At 39.9% G+C, this 17,316-nt stretch overlaps 1 protein-coding gene across 2 annotated transcripts; it reads right to left on the reverse strand.

The window, feature by feature from the left end:
- Window positions 1-148: 148 nt before the first annotated feature.
- On the reverse strand, window positions 149-17,224 carry ALG12 (ALG12 alpha-1,6-mannosyltransferase). 2 transcript variants are annotated; one of them, XM_072333732.1, is made up of 11 exons: window positions 16,946-17,224; window positions 16,161-16,286; window positions 11,232-11,425; window positions 10,952-11,084; window positions 10,314-10,487; window positions 8,763-8,957; window positions 7,339-7,442; window positions 6,657-6,880; window positions 5,180-5,349; window positions 4,934-5,009; window positions 149-1,260 (listed from the first exon to the last, which is right to left on the reverse strand). In XM_072333732.1, the coding sequence occupies exons 3-11, from the start codon at window positions 11,394-11,396 to the stop codon at window positions 1,029-1,031; spliced, it is 1,473 nt and encodes a 490-aa protein (XP_072189833.1). In that variant the 5' UTR covers window positions 11,397-11,425; window positions 16,161-16,286; window positions 16,946-17,224; the 3' UTR covers window positions 149-1,028. The 2 variants fall into 2 exon arrangements, with proteins under 2 accessions (XP_072189833.1, XP_072189842.1); XM_072333741.1 differs by having other exon boundaries at window positions 17,002-17,163.
- Window positions 17,225-17,316: the final 92 nt, after the last annotated feature.

Genomic DNA, 17,316 nt, shown 5'->3' on the forward strand with positions numbered 1-17,316 from the left:
TCTGAATTAGTACACTACTGAAATTCCTGCCATATTACAACTGTCCCTACTGAAAAAATTCCCCCTTGTTTACCCCTAAATTTCTCCCATTCAACAGTCCAGGCAGAGATGCTTAAAAAAAAAACAAACATCTAATAAAGAAGAAATTACAGAGCATACTATTTTATTCTAACTTATACAATTTTAACACATGGTATTTTATTCTTTTCCAAGGGGGCTACTTAATACAGAAATAAAACAGCAACTATCTTCCTCAAGTGTATTCAAGTATTTTTGTAGGTAAACTTTTGCACTGCATATTAAGATACGACTGCAGAAAAAGAGGGGAAACGCTTTTTAAATACTATTTTCTGTGAAATCCAAGTTGCACTGCTCATTCATGATCTACTGAAATAAAGATAACCATTCTTTAATACTGTTTAATACTGTGACAAAACAGTGTTGCCAAGAGGTCCAAATGCTTTTTAAGTGAACCTTCCACTTTAATTAGTTTGGTAGCCCACAGGGCACAATTATGTATTGTGATGAAACTACAATGAATATGGCTTTCCTATGCTGATAACATCATTAAAGATTCACACGGGCAATCTGACAACTAAATGGGTGACAGTCCTGCAGATATATCGAGTAATACAACTTTGCACACACAAATTACATATAAAATTATTGCCATAGTAAGATCTTGTTCCATTATGTATCTTATATAGGACAATTAGGAAATACCTGTGCTGCATTATGAAACAGCTACCCAAACCAAGTAAACATTTCACTTAATAGCACTAAACTTGTAGGCAGCCTCTCTCAAACACACCTAATAATATCTAACTCAGATTTGAGTTTATACTGACTAGGAATGCATTACGGTATTCATGTAATAAACAGGACAGAGCTAAATACTGATCAATACAAAGATTTTCTGTACCTTTTCACAGAAGCTGAACTGCAGTGCTGGAATGATAATTTGCTGTTGTCACAGATCATTCAGTCATCAGCAAAATTACATCAAAAGACTTACATAAAATTCACAGTCAAGATGATAGAGGAAGTTTTTCCAAAAGTACTAATTTTGGTTTTAAGTTTAAAGTAAAAGGAGGTAGTGCAGTAAAGTTCAACCCAATTTTACTGATGCCAGGTATATTTGCCAGTGGCCTGTGGGTCGTCTTGTAATGTGATATCTGAAGAGGGTTTGTTTCCATCAGTATATGTGTATAAGAAAACATCAGTTGGTCTCCTGGTTTAACATCTTCTCTTTTGTCATACCTGTAGAGAACACAGAAGGTTTAGTTACATTCCTCTTTATGCATCACAAGGCACATTCCAAGATAAAACAAATGCAAAACATTCTCATTTATACGACTGTTTTAAAATTATTTGGAGAACAAAACACTACTTTTGAAGAGGATAGAGAGGTAGTCGTTCCATGCAAGTCTTTCTTCTTTTACTATCATCTAACTCAGGACTTGTAGAAAATTGCTCATCTAGCCCTCTCAGTTCAGTGGAAAAAGCAGCAAAGCTGATGACTATAGAAAATGACAGTCATTCTAAGTACTACCTACAAAAACTGATGTTTGGATGACAGCCTTGCCTTTTTCTTTTGAAATTAAGGAAATCTGTTAGGAAACACTTCATCAGAAACCTTTCTTTTCTGGTAGTGAAATGTTAAAAGTATGAGCCTCAGGAAGCAGCAGGGAAAATGCTGCTCTAAACACCACAGGAAAGAAATAACAGCCTGGAAATTGAAGTGTTACCTGGCATTTGTTCAATTTCCTGATCTACTGCATGTTTGGCCAAGTCACTTTAGGTCAGCTTTTATAAACTTGTTATAGAATACCTACATACACGTTATTATCTCTATGTAATTAATATATAAAAGGCAACTAGTTAGTTTCAAAATTATTAACATGTCTACTTACAGTTATTTGTTAAGAAGGCTTATGTTCAATCTAGCTGCAGATGGCATTTAAGAGATGAGAAACCAAATGGCTGAAGTATTTGACAGGGATACTAAAGATTTAGGTACAAGTTCTCTGTCTGATCTGAGCCCAGAACTGAACACTTGAGTTCAGTTCATCCCTCACACAGCACAGAGATGCACAAACCTAATTTTCTAGACACTGAGGTATCTCTGTTAGTGTCTCATGAAGATGCTGTACTATTTTTGCAATAGTTATTCTTCAATTAAAAGAGGAAGGTGGAATTTGTAGCCCAAGGGTTAGGATGCTCATACTGGACATGGCAGCCTAATTGAGTCCTCAACCCAACCACTTCAGAAGGGGAAGGATAAGTTAAGTCCAGCCCTCAATATTCCATAAAACACTGTTTCCCATATTTCTGAAATTGGCTTCAGTTCTTTCCTCTGTATTCCAGAAAAAATAACCCACACTTACTAATGATTGAAAACAGTACAGAAGACAAAGGTTAAAAGCAAAGTTACTTACCTTTAGTTTGTTGAGGACAGAACAATCGTAAGTATCTAACTAACATTAAGAGCATTAAATATATATATATATATATATATATATATATATATATATATATCCATAAGCCAACTGAAGAGTGAAACAGCTCTCCACTTTCTGATGCCCACTTCTGCAAGCTACAAAAACTGGTGGATTATAACTTAGGCCCCTGATTCCTTCCACACATTTCACAATTAACTTACTCAAGTCTGTGGCTGTTGTTATAGAAGTGGACGCTGGTACTGAAGTTGTGCAATCCCAACCCTGTAACTACTCTTGCATGTACCTATGAGCATTTTTTACTATGTGTAGCTTCGCAGACCTGGCTTCTCATCTCCCTGAATTCTCTGTGAAAAACTGGAAGCAATAATCTCATTTACAGCCAAGTCACTAACATTTAAGGTATCTGAAGCAATAGGAACTCTACAGCAAACTCAAGGATTTGTGCTCATGGTTAACCAAATGCAGAACTGGACTTTTCATAACAAGTGCTTTCTAAAAAGAAAACAAACAAACAAACAAAAAAAAACAACCCAGACTTTAACTTCATCTGCTACTTCCTGAAAGATCATTTGCGATGCCACATAGATGTGTTAAAACTGGCAGAAAGAATGATGTATACTTTGTAGTAGCTTTACCAACTACTATTTTTGCATTTTCCTCATCAGCAAATAAAAGGCCTTTCATCTGGCTGCAAGCGTTTCTGAATTACATTACTTTTAAATACCTGAAGCTTACACAGCATATTTATTCCTGGTTCAAAGAGACTACACTAATTGAAGACAAGACTGTTACACCTGTTTTGTGTAAGAATCTGCATCAAGCTTCTTTCAGTCAACCTTTGAAGAAAAATAATGGATCACCTGCATTTTTCTTGAGGCACATAGATCTAATCTAAGCACACCACTGAAAGCTGTTAACTTCTAAGAGACTTTTATTTGTGGATTGTAGTTATCCTGAAGAATCATCAGTCCTCATAGCTGCTCCATCCATAAATCTGTCTATGAAGATGGTAGGTTAGTGTTCACCCATCTGAAACTGTCACGTTCTTGAATAAACAGAAAATGGACAGCTGATGTCACTAAACTTTGCACTACTCTGCTGTCAGACAACATGGTAGCCCTTTGTATGTGAAACTTGATGAATCAGTCCTCCCCCTAGAGGTCTTTTTATGAAGAGGAAAGATAAAAGTGATAGACACAAACTACCCTATAGCTCCAACACTATGAACTATCCACCAGTGACATGGATATCATTATTCATTCACTTTCCAATCCCACTGCACCACATCGTTGCAAACAAAAGCCTCAATCAAACAACAAGAAATAACCAAACTCTACCATTTAAAAAAGCCCAATGAACTTAAGCACTGTACTTGGAGAGTATATTTAAGAGTAGTTTAAACGTGTACTTATATGCCTTCAAAAAACAAAGACTGGAGCATTTTAGCTATCATGTGTGTTCTATCACTCATGCTCTACTGGAGTAATGTCTCCCCCTAACTATTCATGTAAGAATTCTGAACAAACACTGGATTGGTAAGCATGACAGGAATTCTGCCTTTAACTGTCAGTACCATCATGATACCACAGAAGAACGCAGAAGAAAAAAATAAGGCATAGCAATCTCAATGATTCCTATAGCCCCCCCAGAAGCATACTGTTCCCTTCATTCTCTTTACTCCAGAATACTATTTCTCCTCAAACAATGCCAATAAATCAATTATGTTTCTTCATCTTATCCTGAACACCTTAAGTTGGGAAAAACAACTCGACATTCAGACTAAAACCACAATCTGTTTGTGCAAGTAAGGAATTATAATTTAAACCAGAAATCCCGACTCTGGTTGACAAGGTAGGCCTATGAATCATAAAGATGCCTTTTTTTTTTTTACATACATTCTGAAAAGCAAGCAATGGAATCCCACAAATATCCTCTACTATTTGCCTAAATATTATGATTCTTAATATACTGCGTATCGTTTCCACTCATGGTAACAAAGCTCTCAACTGTTATCTACCACTGAGAATGAATATGACCAATAGCCTATGTGACAGCAGCTTTAATATCATCTACCTGAAGAATGTTCCACATAAAAACAGACTTTGAATATTAATATGTAGATAAGCTTCACTTCACAACAAACCATTTAAAAACAGATAAAATGAGATTCCCCCCTAATTATTATATTACTATTAATTTACTTTATTAATAATTGTATTATGTTCTACCAAGAACAGAAAAACATTCATCCACAACTGTATTTTACAAAACCTAGTGAAATAGCAAACAGCTATTTTGCCTTCGCAAAATAACACTGTTCTTTTTTCCTCTCATGTATTTAAAGATTATATGGTACTATTGGCAGCACTGCATGTACCCAAATTCCCTGCAGATTCATATATAAAAAAATTAAATCAAGCGCTTATTTTATTAATAGTTACATATATATTGCTTTTAAAATCTGAACATACCTCCAATCTGAATTGATTTCCAGAAACCGAGAGACTCCTGTTTGTGCTGCAGCGACATCAATGTGAACAGAGACCTCTGCAGAAACAAAAAGTTCCAAAATTCCAAAAATAAGATCACTGATACTAACTGAAAAGATTCACATAAGCAATATGAAGTAGCAAAATTCAATACACGTAAAAATGTACTAACAGCAAACAAACTACAACCGAGTTAGATGAACATACCTCAAAGCCAGCTTGACATACCTGCTGTTGAAGGTACCAACTCATGCAACTTCTGAATTGCTACTCCTCCAGGATAATTGAAATGCGACACGTACAGAGAAGTTCCGGAATAAACAGCATTAACTAGAAGATGCATTACAACAAATAAAGATCCAAGTTTGTACAGCCAGGATTTCCGGTAGCTATTCAGACTATTGAGAAGGGAGAAAAAAGTAAGACTTATTTTTGTTTCCTAATAGTTATTGATTATTGTGATCTCTCACCAAAAATAAATAAATAAATAAAATCCCAGCTAGATAATAAAAAAACAGTGCAAACTTTATTACAATCATGTAAGGATTCTGTGATGATTCTATAGTGTGACCAGCAGGAAATCATCCCCCTGTATTCAGCCCTGGTGAGGCTGCATCTCAAGTATTGTGTTTGGGCTCCTCACTACAAGAAAGACACTGAGGTCCTGGACCATGCCCAGAGAAGGGCAATGAAACTGGTGAGGGGTCTGGAGCACAAGTCTTATGAGGAACAGCTCAGGGGGCTAGGATTGTTTAGTCTGAAGGAGAAGAGGCTCAGGGGAGACCTCACTGCACTCTACAACTTCCTGAAGGGAGGTTGTGATGAGGAGGGGCTTGGCCTCTTCTGCCAGGCAACAAACAGGACCTGAGGAAATGGCCGCAATTTGTACCAGAAGAGATTTAGATTAGACATAAGAAAAAATTTTTTCTCACAGAGAGTGGTCAGGCACTGGGATGGCTGCCCAGGGAGGTGGTGGAGTAGCCATTCCTAGCAGTGTTTAAGAGGTGTCTGGATGAGGAGCTATGAGATATGGTTTAGTGGCTTGTGGTAGCAACGGTAACGGGAGGACAATTGGACTAGATGATCTTGTAAGTCCTCTCCAACCTTGTGATTCTATGATGATTCTATGAATACATTTATTATTACTAGGAGACTAGATTCTTACAAGAAATGTTTAAGTTTGAATAACCTTATTAAGAAAAATGGCCAAGGTCTATCATTACAGTTAAGTACTTCTGCGTTCATAACTCTGAGCTATGGATATACCCTTCTTCAGATAAGTTCAGAATTTGTTTTCCCAAGATACTCAAGTGTAGTCATTTAATACAAACTCCAAGTTTCATGTGCTCCACCTGTATATTAACCAATTTCATGAGGAAAACTTATGTTAACAACATACTAGTAACTTTTTCTCTTGTGGACAGACTGAATTGCAATAGCATGATGCTACTGCAATTCAGAACTCTAAATCAGAACTCTATTTTTTGTCTCTAACACAGATCTACCAGATCACTACTTCAAATCCTATCACTTTTGTCTTCATTTCTCTCACTAGTAGAATAGGCAGAATGATACATTCTTTCTAGAGCTTCTCTTCATCTTAATATAACCATGACTCCAAGAGAGAAGTGTATAAGAACAATAAGTTTTCCTTTTTACATTTCAAAAAAAGAAAAAAAAAAGAAAAAAGCATTTTCAAACTTACATTCGTGAGCACACTTTAGCAGCTACTATGTTGAAGACGGGGAAAGTGTATATGATAAAGCGCAACTCTTTATGTGGAAGAAACGAATACAAGAAAATAAAACCCAGTGCTGGCAAAAGTAATATCCGAGTTCTCTTCTCTGCTGCACCTAAAGGTACAAATATAATGCTGCATCCCAAAGCACGAGGCAGAGCTGAATAGAAATACCAAAAAAAGGGGGATGTCTTCAAGGTGAAAAGGAGAGTTAAGGACGGTTTTACTGCTAATGAGTACCTATTGTTAACAGTAGCATACAAAAATTGCAAATACACAGTAGAATTTTTGTATATCACGTTATTCCAGGGATTTGGTTTTCTGCCTTACTCTTGAAAAACAAGAGCAGTTGCCTAATCATCCAATAGAAGTACATCAAATGGTGTTAATGATGAGGAAAATCACAGGGGAAGAACCTGGATTTACACTGGGACACCATGAAGAAGGAAAATAAATAAATAAAAATCAGCAGAAGAAAGTTAAAATCTTAAGAAAAGATCTAAGGTACAGACACAGCCTTCACATACTTAACACACATTCTTGCTTTTCATTAAGTGTTTCAGCAACACCAAAACTGAGTCTCAGGAACAGGTCTTCACTTTAGCTGACAATGTTACAGCTCTTTTTTCCTGGATGTTTCAAAGGATACTCCCCAGTTGGAACTTTTGTTTAAAATTGTATTATACCAGAGTACTTTCCCTTCAGGCCATACAAGTTGCCTCCAAAACAGAGAGTCCACAGCCACTGTTAGCCCTGAAAGAATTAAATACACATCTGGATGAATTAAAACGAAGGTAAACCAAACAAGCATATCCATGCTGCACATTTACTGATGACAGCAACACAAACTTGAATATACACTAAGTTTGACCTAAAGCCACAGAAAAGACCGAATTTGTCTATAATGCAAGGGAAATGCAGGAGGAGGAGCCACTTCCTAATGTAAAGTGACATGCTTCTTAATTGAAGCATGCCACCTAGCAATCTATTTTGAGACTTGCTTAACTCCAACCCCAGGTGTGAAATACAATGACTTAATTAAACTTGGTTTTAAAAAGAATAGTGGAGGATAATGAATGCATAATTCTTTCAAGCATAATGAATGGTACATTTTCAACTTTGAGCAACACTGAATTTTTATTGTAAAGCTGCTAAGAAGTTTCTTACTATTTACTAGGCAGGAGCAAAAAAGAATGATAAAGGATCAAAGACAAACAGAAAGAGCAGCAAATCCATTAGTCCCATCTCTTCCACTCAGCTCTCCAAGAACTCCTCTGGTATTTATGAAGTTTGCCAGGGAGGGAATGGAAGTATCAGTGAAATTCCTGTTGCAACCCTGGACTCTTTCAGTATGAGGTGCTTCCAAATGCACATGCAATGATCCTTCGTTGTTTCTGCAGTCCATACTGCAGAAAATTAAGCACACTACCAGAGCTCATCACTGGTCATCTGACAATAGCATTTGTATCAGTCAGGCTGGCAGAAAAACATAGTGTTTACATGCATGTGCGTGAGCTGTCCGTGAATAAATAGAAACACAATTGTTCAGCCTCTCTAACATGGAAAATCATATCTGTTCAAATTAGTGTAATAAAGAGACAAAAGGGAGAATTTTCTTAAACCCCAAGCATCTAAAACACCGAACTGTTACCCTCCACAATCCTCTTGTTTAGTATCCCTGTCTGTCGCACTTTTGTTTCATCCTCTGTTTCAGCTTGTCACTATGGCAATAGATAATACAGCTGACAATGTACCAGGAACTACAGCCTGGTACTAGTTAACTTTAATATAATTTGTACATCTAAGATTTTTTCAAGACCAGGACACCATACAGGACATCTGAAAGTAGAGGTCACAGTACCTTCCTGTGGCTCTGTGCATACTTCCTTGCACACAAACATTCAGATGAATAAATATTCTGTTTACCAGTAATACCACAAGCACGAAACAAAACAAAACCCTAAGGGCCTGGACAACAGAAACAAATAAACAAACAAACAAACAGGAAAATCTCCACATTTCCATTGAATTTAATACATTGCTTTCCTCCCCACCACCCCAGCAAATACTTACCCAACCAAAAAAATCCAGCAGGAACAGCATGGGAGAGTATCTTTAAAATGGAGATCCTTTTGGTTAAAAACGTCACTAGAAGCATGAGGCCTAAGAATATGGCAAGCTCTGATCTGAAGACTATAATTGCCAAAGCTGAGAACCAAATGAACGGCCTCTGCTTTTGCTGTATCCAAAATGTCAATGCCAACAGCACTGTAAAGATAAAATACACTGTCTCACCTATTTGTTTCTACAGGACAATGCTTTTATTAAGACAAGTACCCTGTTACTCAAACTTCCCAACCCATCCCATCTCAGTCTTCCTAGCAGTTTTGGTCCAGAAATTCTCCTTCTGTCACAAAAACACAATTTGTAAAATCATGCAGCATACCATAACTGATGCTTAAGCAATGAGGAAAAGCATATTGCAGGAGGAACATGTGGCAGCTCTTCCAGACAGTGCATTTGATAGCTTTTGAACCCCACCCCCTTCAAACTTCAGTACTAATTGCCTTTCAAACTAAGACTCTGTTTCCCACCATCTACTGAAACGGTTTCTTTTCACTTGGATGAGTATGTCTTGTATTAATGACAACAGCACTCCATTCCAAATATGAAAAAGAGACTACAGACTATAGGTGAGGTAAAAGCAACAATGAATCCATCTGTAATGTCAGCTGGAGATAAACTGTATCTCCACAAAGTTACCTCTACTATTACAGAGTCCAAATCACATCATAACACTGACTACATTGTAAAGTAGTCTTGACCCTAAACAAAATGCAAAAAAAACAAACAAACAAAAAAAACAACAATAACAATTGACTGCACGTAAAATACTAAAAGTATAAGCACTTAAAACAACTGGTATTTTTAATATCCAGAGAAACGTCCTGGAAAGTTTACTACTACACAGTGTTTGATGACTCAGTTCTCTTTGTTTTGTTTTTCAGTTCCGATCTATGCAGCCAACCTCATGACTTTATTAACTGAACAAATTCCACTGAAGCATTAAGTGACTATGCTAATATCTACCCTATGCGGTTAACTTTTCCTCTCACCATCTCTGGGGAAAAACTGTGTATGTAGCATATGATTTTGACATTGATTATTTTTTTCCAGTTCTTTAAGTCTACAATCTGCTGCATTTATGGATGATTCTAGAAAACTAAGATGGAGAGGTTGCTGTGGGAGTTAGTTCCACAGCCTCATAAGAAAACTGTTTCCTGTGTAGAGTAAGCCCTATAGATTTGTGGGTTGTTTTTTGAACAGAAAGTATGCCTACTGCCTTTTCAACACCTCTATGTTTTATACATTAGATAAGTGTACTCAAATCTCTGACAAACTCCAACTCATTGTATATTCAGATGTTGTATTAGATTTAACAGCCACTGTAAGCTTCTGAGAAAAAATGCCTCAAAATTGCTTAAGTTTTCTCATCTCGTTATCACACAACATAACCAAGTTTAAATATTAATTTGAGCCGACTATATTTTTTCTATAGTTTAATTATCCACACACTTGAGAATGATTTTTACATTTGTGAATTATCCATATGCAAATACTTACCAAAAGGAAGTGCAAATACATTGGGAAGCGTTCGCGTACAGTAAAACATCAAGTGAAACTGAGTAACAGTTATCAGACAGAAGACTGTTGATGTAGTTGCTCCAAACTGCTTCCTAACTTCTTTTTGCAACTTCCATAGTGTGTAAATGACACTGAGCCCCAAGCTTCCTCGGACTATTAGAAGAATAAAAGCAAGAAATAAGAACAGTATCAGACTGATCACTGATAAACGTGTAATTATGCAAAGGGAAGAAGTTACTAAGAGCAATACAGAAGAGCTTATAAAACAAGCCCCTTTAAAGAAATGAGCCAAATCCTTTCCGTATTAGTTTCTTTTAACTCTCCTTTAACTTGCAAGATACTTTTGCACAGAGGTCAGCGATTCTGCACCCAAGTCAAACAACATTCTCCAAGGTGTAAGTGAAAGTATATACTGGAATGTTTTCTCTGAATATGCTTTCTGTAGATTTTTGCTAAGAAATACTTTCTCTGTGTTGTTAATTGCTACACTGGCTCCAAGTAACTACAGTTTGTAAAATCCTTTATTAGCAAAAAGAATATCACATCTTAACCTCTGAGTCAAACACTGAATATTACAGCATTACATTAAGTCAAGTTTGAATTCAAAGTTCACATACCAATCAGCTGGGAGTAAAACTTGGACATTTTTAACAGGGAAAGTATGTATATAGCTGGGCTGGAAAGAGCAGCAATAAAGATCGGTCCGAGAAACGTTCTTGGGACAACTCCGGGAAATTCATGGTGGTCATACTGCAAAAAGGAAAGTTTAAGATAGGCAAATCAGAAACAAAAGAAAACCAGGATAAATTATATTCACATTGTATTTACCCTACTCATATAGAAAGGAACAGCATGCTTGAACAGTATGCAAAAACAGAACACCTATTTTCAATTTACCTTATCCAAGTCCAGCCGGTGATACACAACATCATGGATAGCCTGTAGGTTAAAGCTTTCTTCCACTTTTGTAAATGGGCAGACAGTTAAATGAATGAAAGCCACAACAATAATCAACAATAACAACGGGAATGACCGCCCACTTGAGCTCCTCTTCTGAGCCATCTTGTGTCCAAAATTTGTGTATATTTAACCTATCAAGACCAGGAGTTAAAAGAACATACATTAGTAACATGGCATGAGGTGTAGAAACAAAAAGAGAGAAATTGGACAGGCTGATTCACACAGAAAGAAAAGGTTCTATAATACAAAACAAAGAAAAATAAACTGAATAATCTACAGCTATGGATTAGATGGACAAAATCATATTCAGACTACATTTCAAGATTTGTGCCATCCCGTGCAAGTGCAAAGGCTTTCATTTTCAATCTATAAAATCTCAGTTAACACAGACCATACTTCAGATGTTTCACTCTGTGCCACATACCATCACCACTGCTGAGAGCACCATCTCAATTATGCCTGTGTTTTATGGAAGAGCTCTGTAATTTATTCTCACTTTAATCTCACACTGGATTTACACATGATCTTCAGAACATACTATCTCTTTTGTCTGGGACTCTGAAGCTCATGGGAGAGGAAGCTAGAAGATGATTAATTGCTCGGAACAGAGTACTTTGAACTTCTGAGTTTACTAGCTTGCCAGTGGCTAGGTATGATCTTGGCAAGCAACAAAGGAATCCCGCTTGGCAGCCACACCACACATCATTACTGGGTAAGCATTGTCAAAACCCAAACCTTCACACTCCTGCATAGAAGGAAAGGCCATCTGTCCATAGTGCTTTGTTTCACAATACTGTGCTGACCCATGGCATAACCTGCCAAGTACTTCAGCTGATGTCGAGGGCATAAAAAACAAAGTTATTCTAATGCTATTCTTAAGTAATTTAAAATTATAAATTAGTTTAAAAAAAAAGTTAACTTCCATTATCACTTCCAGCAGAAAACATGGCGGTCTCATTCTATTAATCAAATTTAAGCTTCCCACTTTTCTAAGTTAAATTTCATAAAAGTCAAAAGTATTTTGCTTATTGTTATTCTTGCCATTCTCACAGATGCGAAACTTTAAAAATGGCACTTCTTAGGTACAATTGGGTTTTTCGGGTTGGAAAAGTTTTCTCCCATGTTTTGGTCTAAATCTGTCCATCAAATATATCAGACAACTGGCAGATTTATTAGCATCACTCAACAACTGCCTCCTACAGTCACCTTTTCCTCAGTTGATTTGTCCTTCTTAACAGTAAGGATAAACAGATAATATAATATAAACAATGACAAAGATCCTTTATTCCAAAACTAACAACAATTAATCCAGAAAATTACACAATTCCTGTAAATAGTATGTATCTATATACTGCACAATATACACAGACTGCTCTGAAACAAATACTTCTTATTTCCATGAAAACTACAACAGGCACAAGGAACACAATAACACTAATTGACAGAGGAAATTCTAAGCTCCAAAACTATCTTTTTGAGCATTAACTATGTATTTTTGACAGCAATGAACCGTAGCCTGCATGCTACGGTTGTGAAAATCTGCACTAGCAGAGGTGATCCACCACCACTGTCACCACTGCTGAAACTCACCAACCATCGCCTCAATGTGCTCATATCCACTGCTTGGTCCCCATAACCATTCAGCAAGTCTCAATGAATGTCAATGGGCGCCATTTCTTCCACATGGAGGAATTCAATGACACACTTTTGTTTCACATGCACTTCCGTGTCATATGTCATTTTGTCAGACTGCCCCTCTGCTGCCATCTATTTCATAGCAACAGGATGTAATAATGTTGGTGCAAAGGTTCAGCTTCTACTGTAATACCACCTACATCCAACCTAATCACAGTATCACAGTATCATGCGAGTTGGAAGGGACCTTAGAGATCATCGAGTCCAACTCCCGGGATTCGAGCCCTCTGTGTAGCGAAGCAGCACTTCTACCCCCTGCGCCACAGGGGGGATTCAAACCGCGGGCCTCCAGTGTTGCAATCAGCAATTCTACCACTGAGCCACTGGGGCACACAATGGGCCAATATAATAAATAGGAGGCAGTATGCTCAAGAGCAGCCCTCATATATACACTCACAAATCCATATGTACATGTACATATATATTCCTACACATAACAGTAGAAATTACTAGAAAACAGTACTAGAAATCTTCTATTTTGTGTAATTCCTACTACTACAGACTCCAACACAAGCTCTGACCTGGGGCTTAGAGGAAGAGTTCTGCAGTAGGTCTTCACCATTTTTTTTGACTTGTTTTGCAATGTAAAGAGCCCAGGTAAACACATCCCATGAAGTGGAGAATGTTCTTAACCCATGCCTAGTACTATTTTTCTACACAGGTGGAGAAAAACAAACTCTGTCACAGCATAATCCTTTTTCCACAGCAGCAGTAAATGAGGTATTGGACTACCACTTCGAGGTGTGCGGGATAGGAATTAAGTATCTGTATGGTGCAGTCTATCTCATACAAACCCTTGCCTTCAGAAAGACCCCTGGCTGAATTCTTCCATTAAATACAGAGATATCTCACATTTCTGACAAATTTACCCAAAGAAAAATGGACACTGAAGGATCAAGCCACATAACAGCAAAGATATTTGAACAACTTATACTTGACATAGAGCAACACGTACTACAGCAGCAAGCTGAGTTTCCCTCATTCACAAACTTCAGCTATTTCAGGACTCAATGAATCCTTGTAAAAGTGCCAAGCAGCTTTATCAACCTCCAACTTCATAATCTGAGTAACACTGAAGCTACACATCCCATACACTGTCTATGACAAAGCTTTCTTTCTTCATTCTATTCTAAGATCTTGAAGACTCCAATCCTAGCGCATGCCTGAAGGAAGAAAGTTTTTGCCAGGGCACTCAGAGCTTGAAGATAATTGTATGCATTGTAAATCCTTAAATTCCCTGAAGGGAAACAAGCTAAGAGATTAAAAAGTAAGCAGGAAGACAACCCCTAGTCTTCTGAGATCAAGTTTAATAAATTTAGTGATCTTGTCAAGCTTCAAGATAACCTCTCTATCGAAAACTGATGTTGACAAGTCTCAACATTCAAGTGCCATTTATCATGACAGGTAGGCAGGTAGACACTGAATTTGATGTTTAAAATGAATTTGCTATAAAAAAAGCAATAATAATGAGGGTTAGAGGAATATAGTAACCAAATACAGTCTTATTCATCACCAGCATTCTAGCAACTTTTAAAGAATCTTTATCAGAGCCATGTGACATAACAGTGCTTAGTCCCTCACAGAAACTAAGCCACAAAGAGATTTTCATCAACAGGAGTTCATCCCTTCCTAGAATTTAACAGGGTGAAAATAATAATTATTATTTTTTTTTTTTAAACATTAAAGAATCAGTTCTTTTATAAATAGTTTATTCTTTTCTTAATGCTTCTTCCATGGAAGCATCAGAAGTTTCAAGAATTAACTTTTTAGTCTTCCCCAGTTGGCTCAGATGTGTTCTACAGACACACGTCAGGATAAATACCTGAAGAATTTTGTAGTCAATCTGCATGTTGAATCACAGAATCATTAAGGTTAGAAAAGATCACTAAGATCAACTAGTCCAACTACCAGCCCATTATCACCATGCCCTCTAAACTGTATCCCCGAGTACCACATCTACATGTTTCGTGAACACTTCCAGAGATGGTGACCCCATCACTTCCCTGGGCAGCCAGCTCCAATGCTTCACCACTCTAAGATTTTTTTTCCAAATATCCAACCTCCCCTGGTACAACTTAAGGCCACTGACTCTTATCACTACGCAGAAGAGGCCGACCTCCCACCTTGCTAGGATCTCCTTTCAAGCAGGACAGAAGAGCAATAAGGTCTCTCCTAAGCCTCCTCTGGGCCAGCCTGAACAACCCCAGTTCTCTCTGCTGCTCCCTTTAAGACTTGCATTCCAGACCCTTCGCAGCTTCGTCACCCTTCTTAGGGCACATTCCAAGGCCTCAGCACCTTTCTCAGCAAGGGGCCCAAACTGAACACAGCACTCAAGGTGCAACCTCACCAGCACTGAGTACAGAAGGACAACCACCTCCCTGCTGCTGCTGACCACGCTATTTCTGAAGCAAGACAGGATGCCACTAGCCCTTCTTGGCCATCTGGCAGATGTTCAGACAGCTGTCAACAACAGCCCTAGATCCATTTCTTCCCCAAAGCTTGCCAGCCACTCTGCCCCAAGCATGCAGCAATGCATGGGTTGTGCCTGAATCTTTCCAGAGATGGCACTTCACCCCCCCCCACATGCTGTCTGGAAGCATCCAAGGAAAGCCATCAAAAGCATGCCAAAATATCATCCTCCCTCGTTGGCTTGATCTAGCTTATATAAAACTTCTCTTGTATTATCTTCCATTTTTGTGTTATTGCTGTGCTTTAATAGCTTGTCCAACTCTGTTCTAGAGATAACCTCTGAGATCAGATTTAATCACTGTAGGTGTCAAGATTTTTTTTTTCGCCCATCTTCATTCATAAGATGGAACACGATAGTTGCAATTTTAAGATATGTTTCCTCATTAGTTTGGGAACTTAAAGTAGAAAAAAGCAAAGGGGAATAGAAACTTGAGCCAGTAAACAAAGCTTAAGACAGTACCGGCTACAAAGGGACTGCATAGCTACGTAGAACATGCCTACTGGGGAGTGAAAAAGCACTTTCTCCCCTTCATACAACACACTTAGAGAGGAGACACACAGGACGCTCCCGACTAACCAACCCGCCCCACTCACACACACCGCCACCCTGGGCTGCTCAACCAGCCCTTAAGGATCATCGGACTCCGCTCCGCGCGGGCACAGCTCCCTCTGGCGGTCAATTTATGCGGGGCCGCCACCTACCTGGGCAGCGCCGCCAGCCGGGCACGGGGTTGGGGGACCCGCAGCCGCTCCGTTCCTCCGGGCACTCTTCCGTGCTCCCGACGTCAGCTATCGGTGCAACAGTGCCGAAGCGACTGAGTTCAACACCTGAAATACACCGTTATGGTCAATGCCAAATGAATCAAGTACGCGAGGCATCTTACATGCTGTATCCCGCACCGGGTATCGTAGGAGCTAAGGTGACACTGCAGCTTCATAGGTGAGGAACTGAGGAATTACAACGGCTTAACACCAGGTTATAGGGCCAGCTTTTAGGATGCAGCGACCTGCGTACTGACCGATACGCACTTCCCTGATTACTACAAAGGTATTTCGGGATAAAGAGCCACCGTCGCAGAGGCGAGCGGCTTCCCGACGTGGTGCCGAGCCTGACGGGGCGGGCGGAGCGGGGTGACCCCGACCCGCGGGGTGGCCGTGACCTCAGGGCGCACAGCCCTCAGGCCGTTCCCCGCTCCCACACCCCGCCAGGCCACGGCAGCACTCCGCGACGGGAACCAGAAAGCGCCGGGGGGAAACAGAACTCGGGCATCGCGGCTGCGCGGGATACAACGCTCAGACGGAGCAGCCATCCCTTCCAGCCACACAGCGCCAGCCCAGCCGCCGCTCCCCACCGACGGGCCGATGGCCGCAGGGATGGGCTCTCTCGAGGATGCCGGGCGGCAGCAGCTCCCCGCCCGCAGTTTCTCTGCCCCCGTTACCTCCCGCCTCATCCCTCAAGGAGCCGCCATCGCGCCCCTCTGTCTCACCTCTACCCGCGGCGCCGCGCCCCGTCCCGCTTTGTCCCGTCCAGCCCCGCGCTCACCCCCCGGGTCTCCACGTGGCCGCCCCGCAGAGGGCGCAGAGAGGAGTCGGGGGGGGGGCGAAGAAGCACCGAGATCACGTGACCACCTCCCCGCCGGCCATGTTAAGTGAGGGCAGAGCGCGCCGCCAGCCACCCTGAGCTGTGAGGCAGCCATCAAATAAAGATGGCGGCCACAGCTGCCCGCACTCACGATGGCGGCGGAGCCCGGCGTTACACTCGCCGCAACCCTCCATCCCGCCCCGCCCGGCTCTCTGTGCACGCGGGGGGCTCCGATTGGCTCGGAGCGTGGCGGCCGCTGATTGGACCACGTTCCTC

Source organism: Excalfactoria chinensis, chromosome 1 (assembly GCF_039878825.1).
Source record: "Excalfactoria chinensis isolate bCotChi1 chromosome 1, bCotChi1.hap2, whole genome shotgun sequence".
Classification (NCBI taxonomy): Eukaryota; Metazoa; Chordata; class Aves; order Galliformes; family Phasianidae; genus Excalfactoria; species Excalfactoria chinensis.

What these genes read in the sequence shown, in the direction of transcription:
- ALG12 (XM_072333732.1), bottom strand. Translation starts at nt 11,396, where the DNA reads ATGGCTCAGAAGAGGAGCTCAAGTGGGCGGTCATTCCCGTTGTTATTG. An exon ending in ACCGGCTGGACTTGGATAAG is followed by an intron (nt 11,085 to 11,231) that starts GTAAATTGAAAA and finishes TCCTTTTTGCAG; the next exon opens with TATGACCACCATGAATTTCC. An exon ending in GAAATCAATTCAGATTGGAG is followed by an intron (nt 1,261 to 4,933) that starts GTATGTTCAGAT and finishes TGTTCTCTACAG; the next exon opens with GTATGACAAAAGAGAAGATG.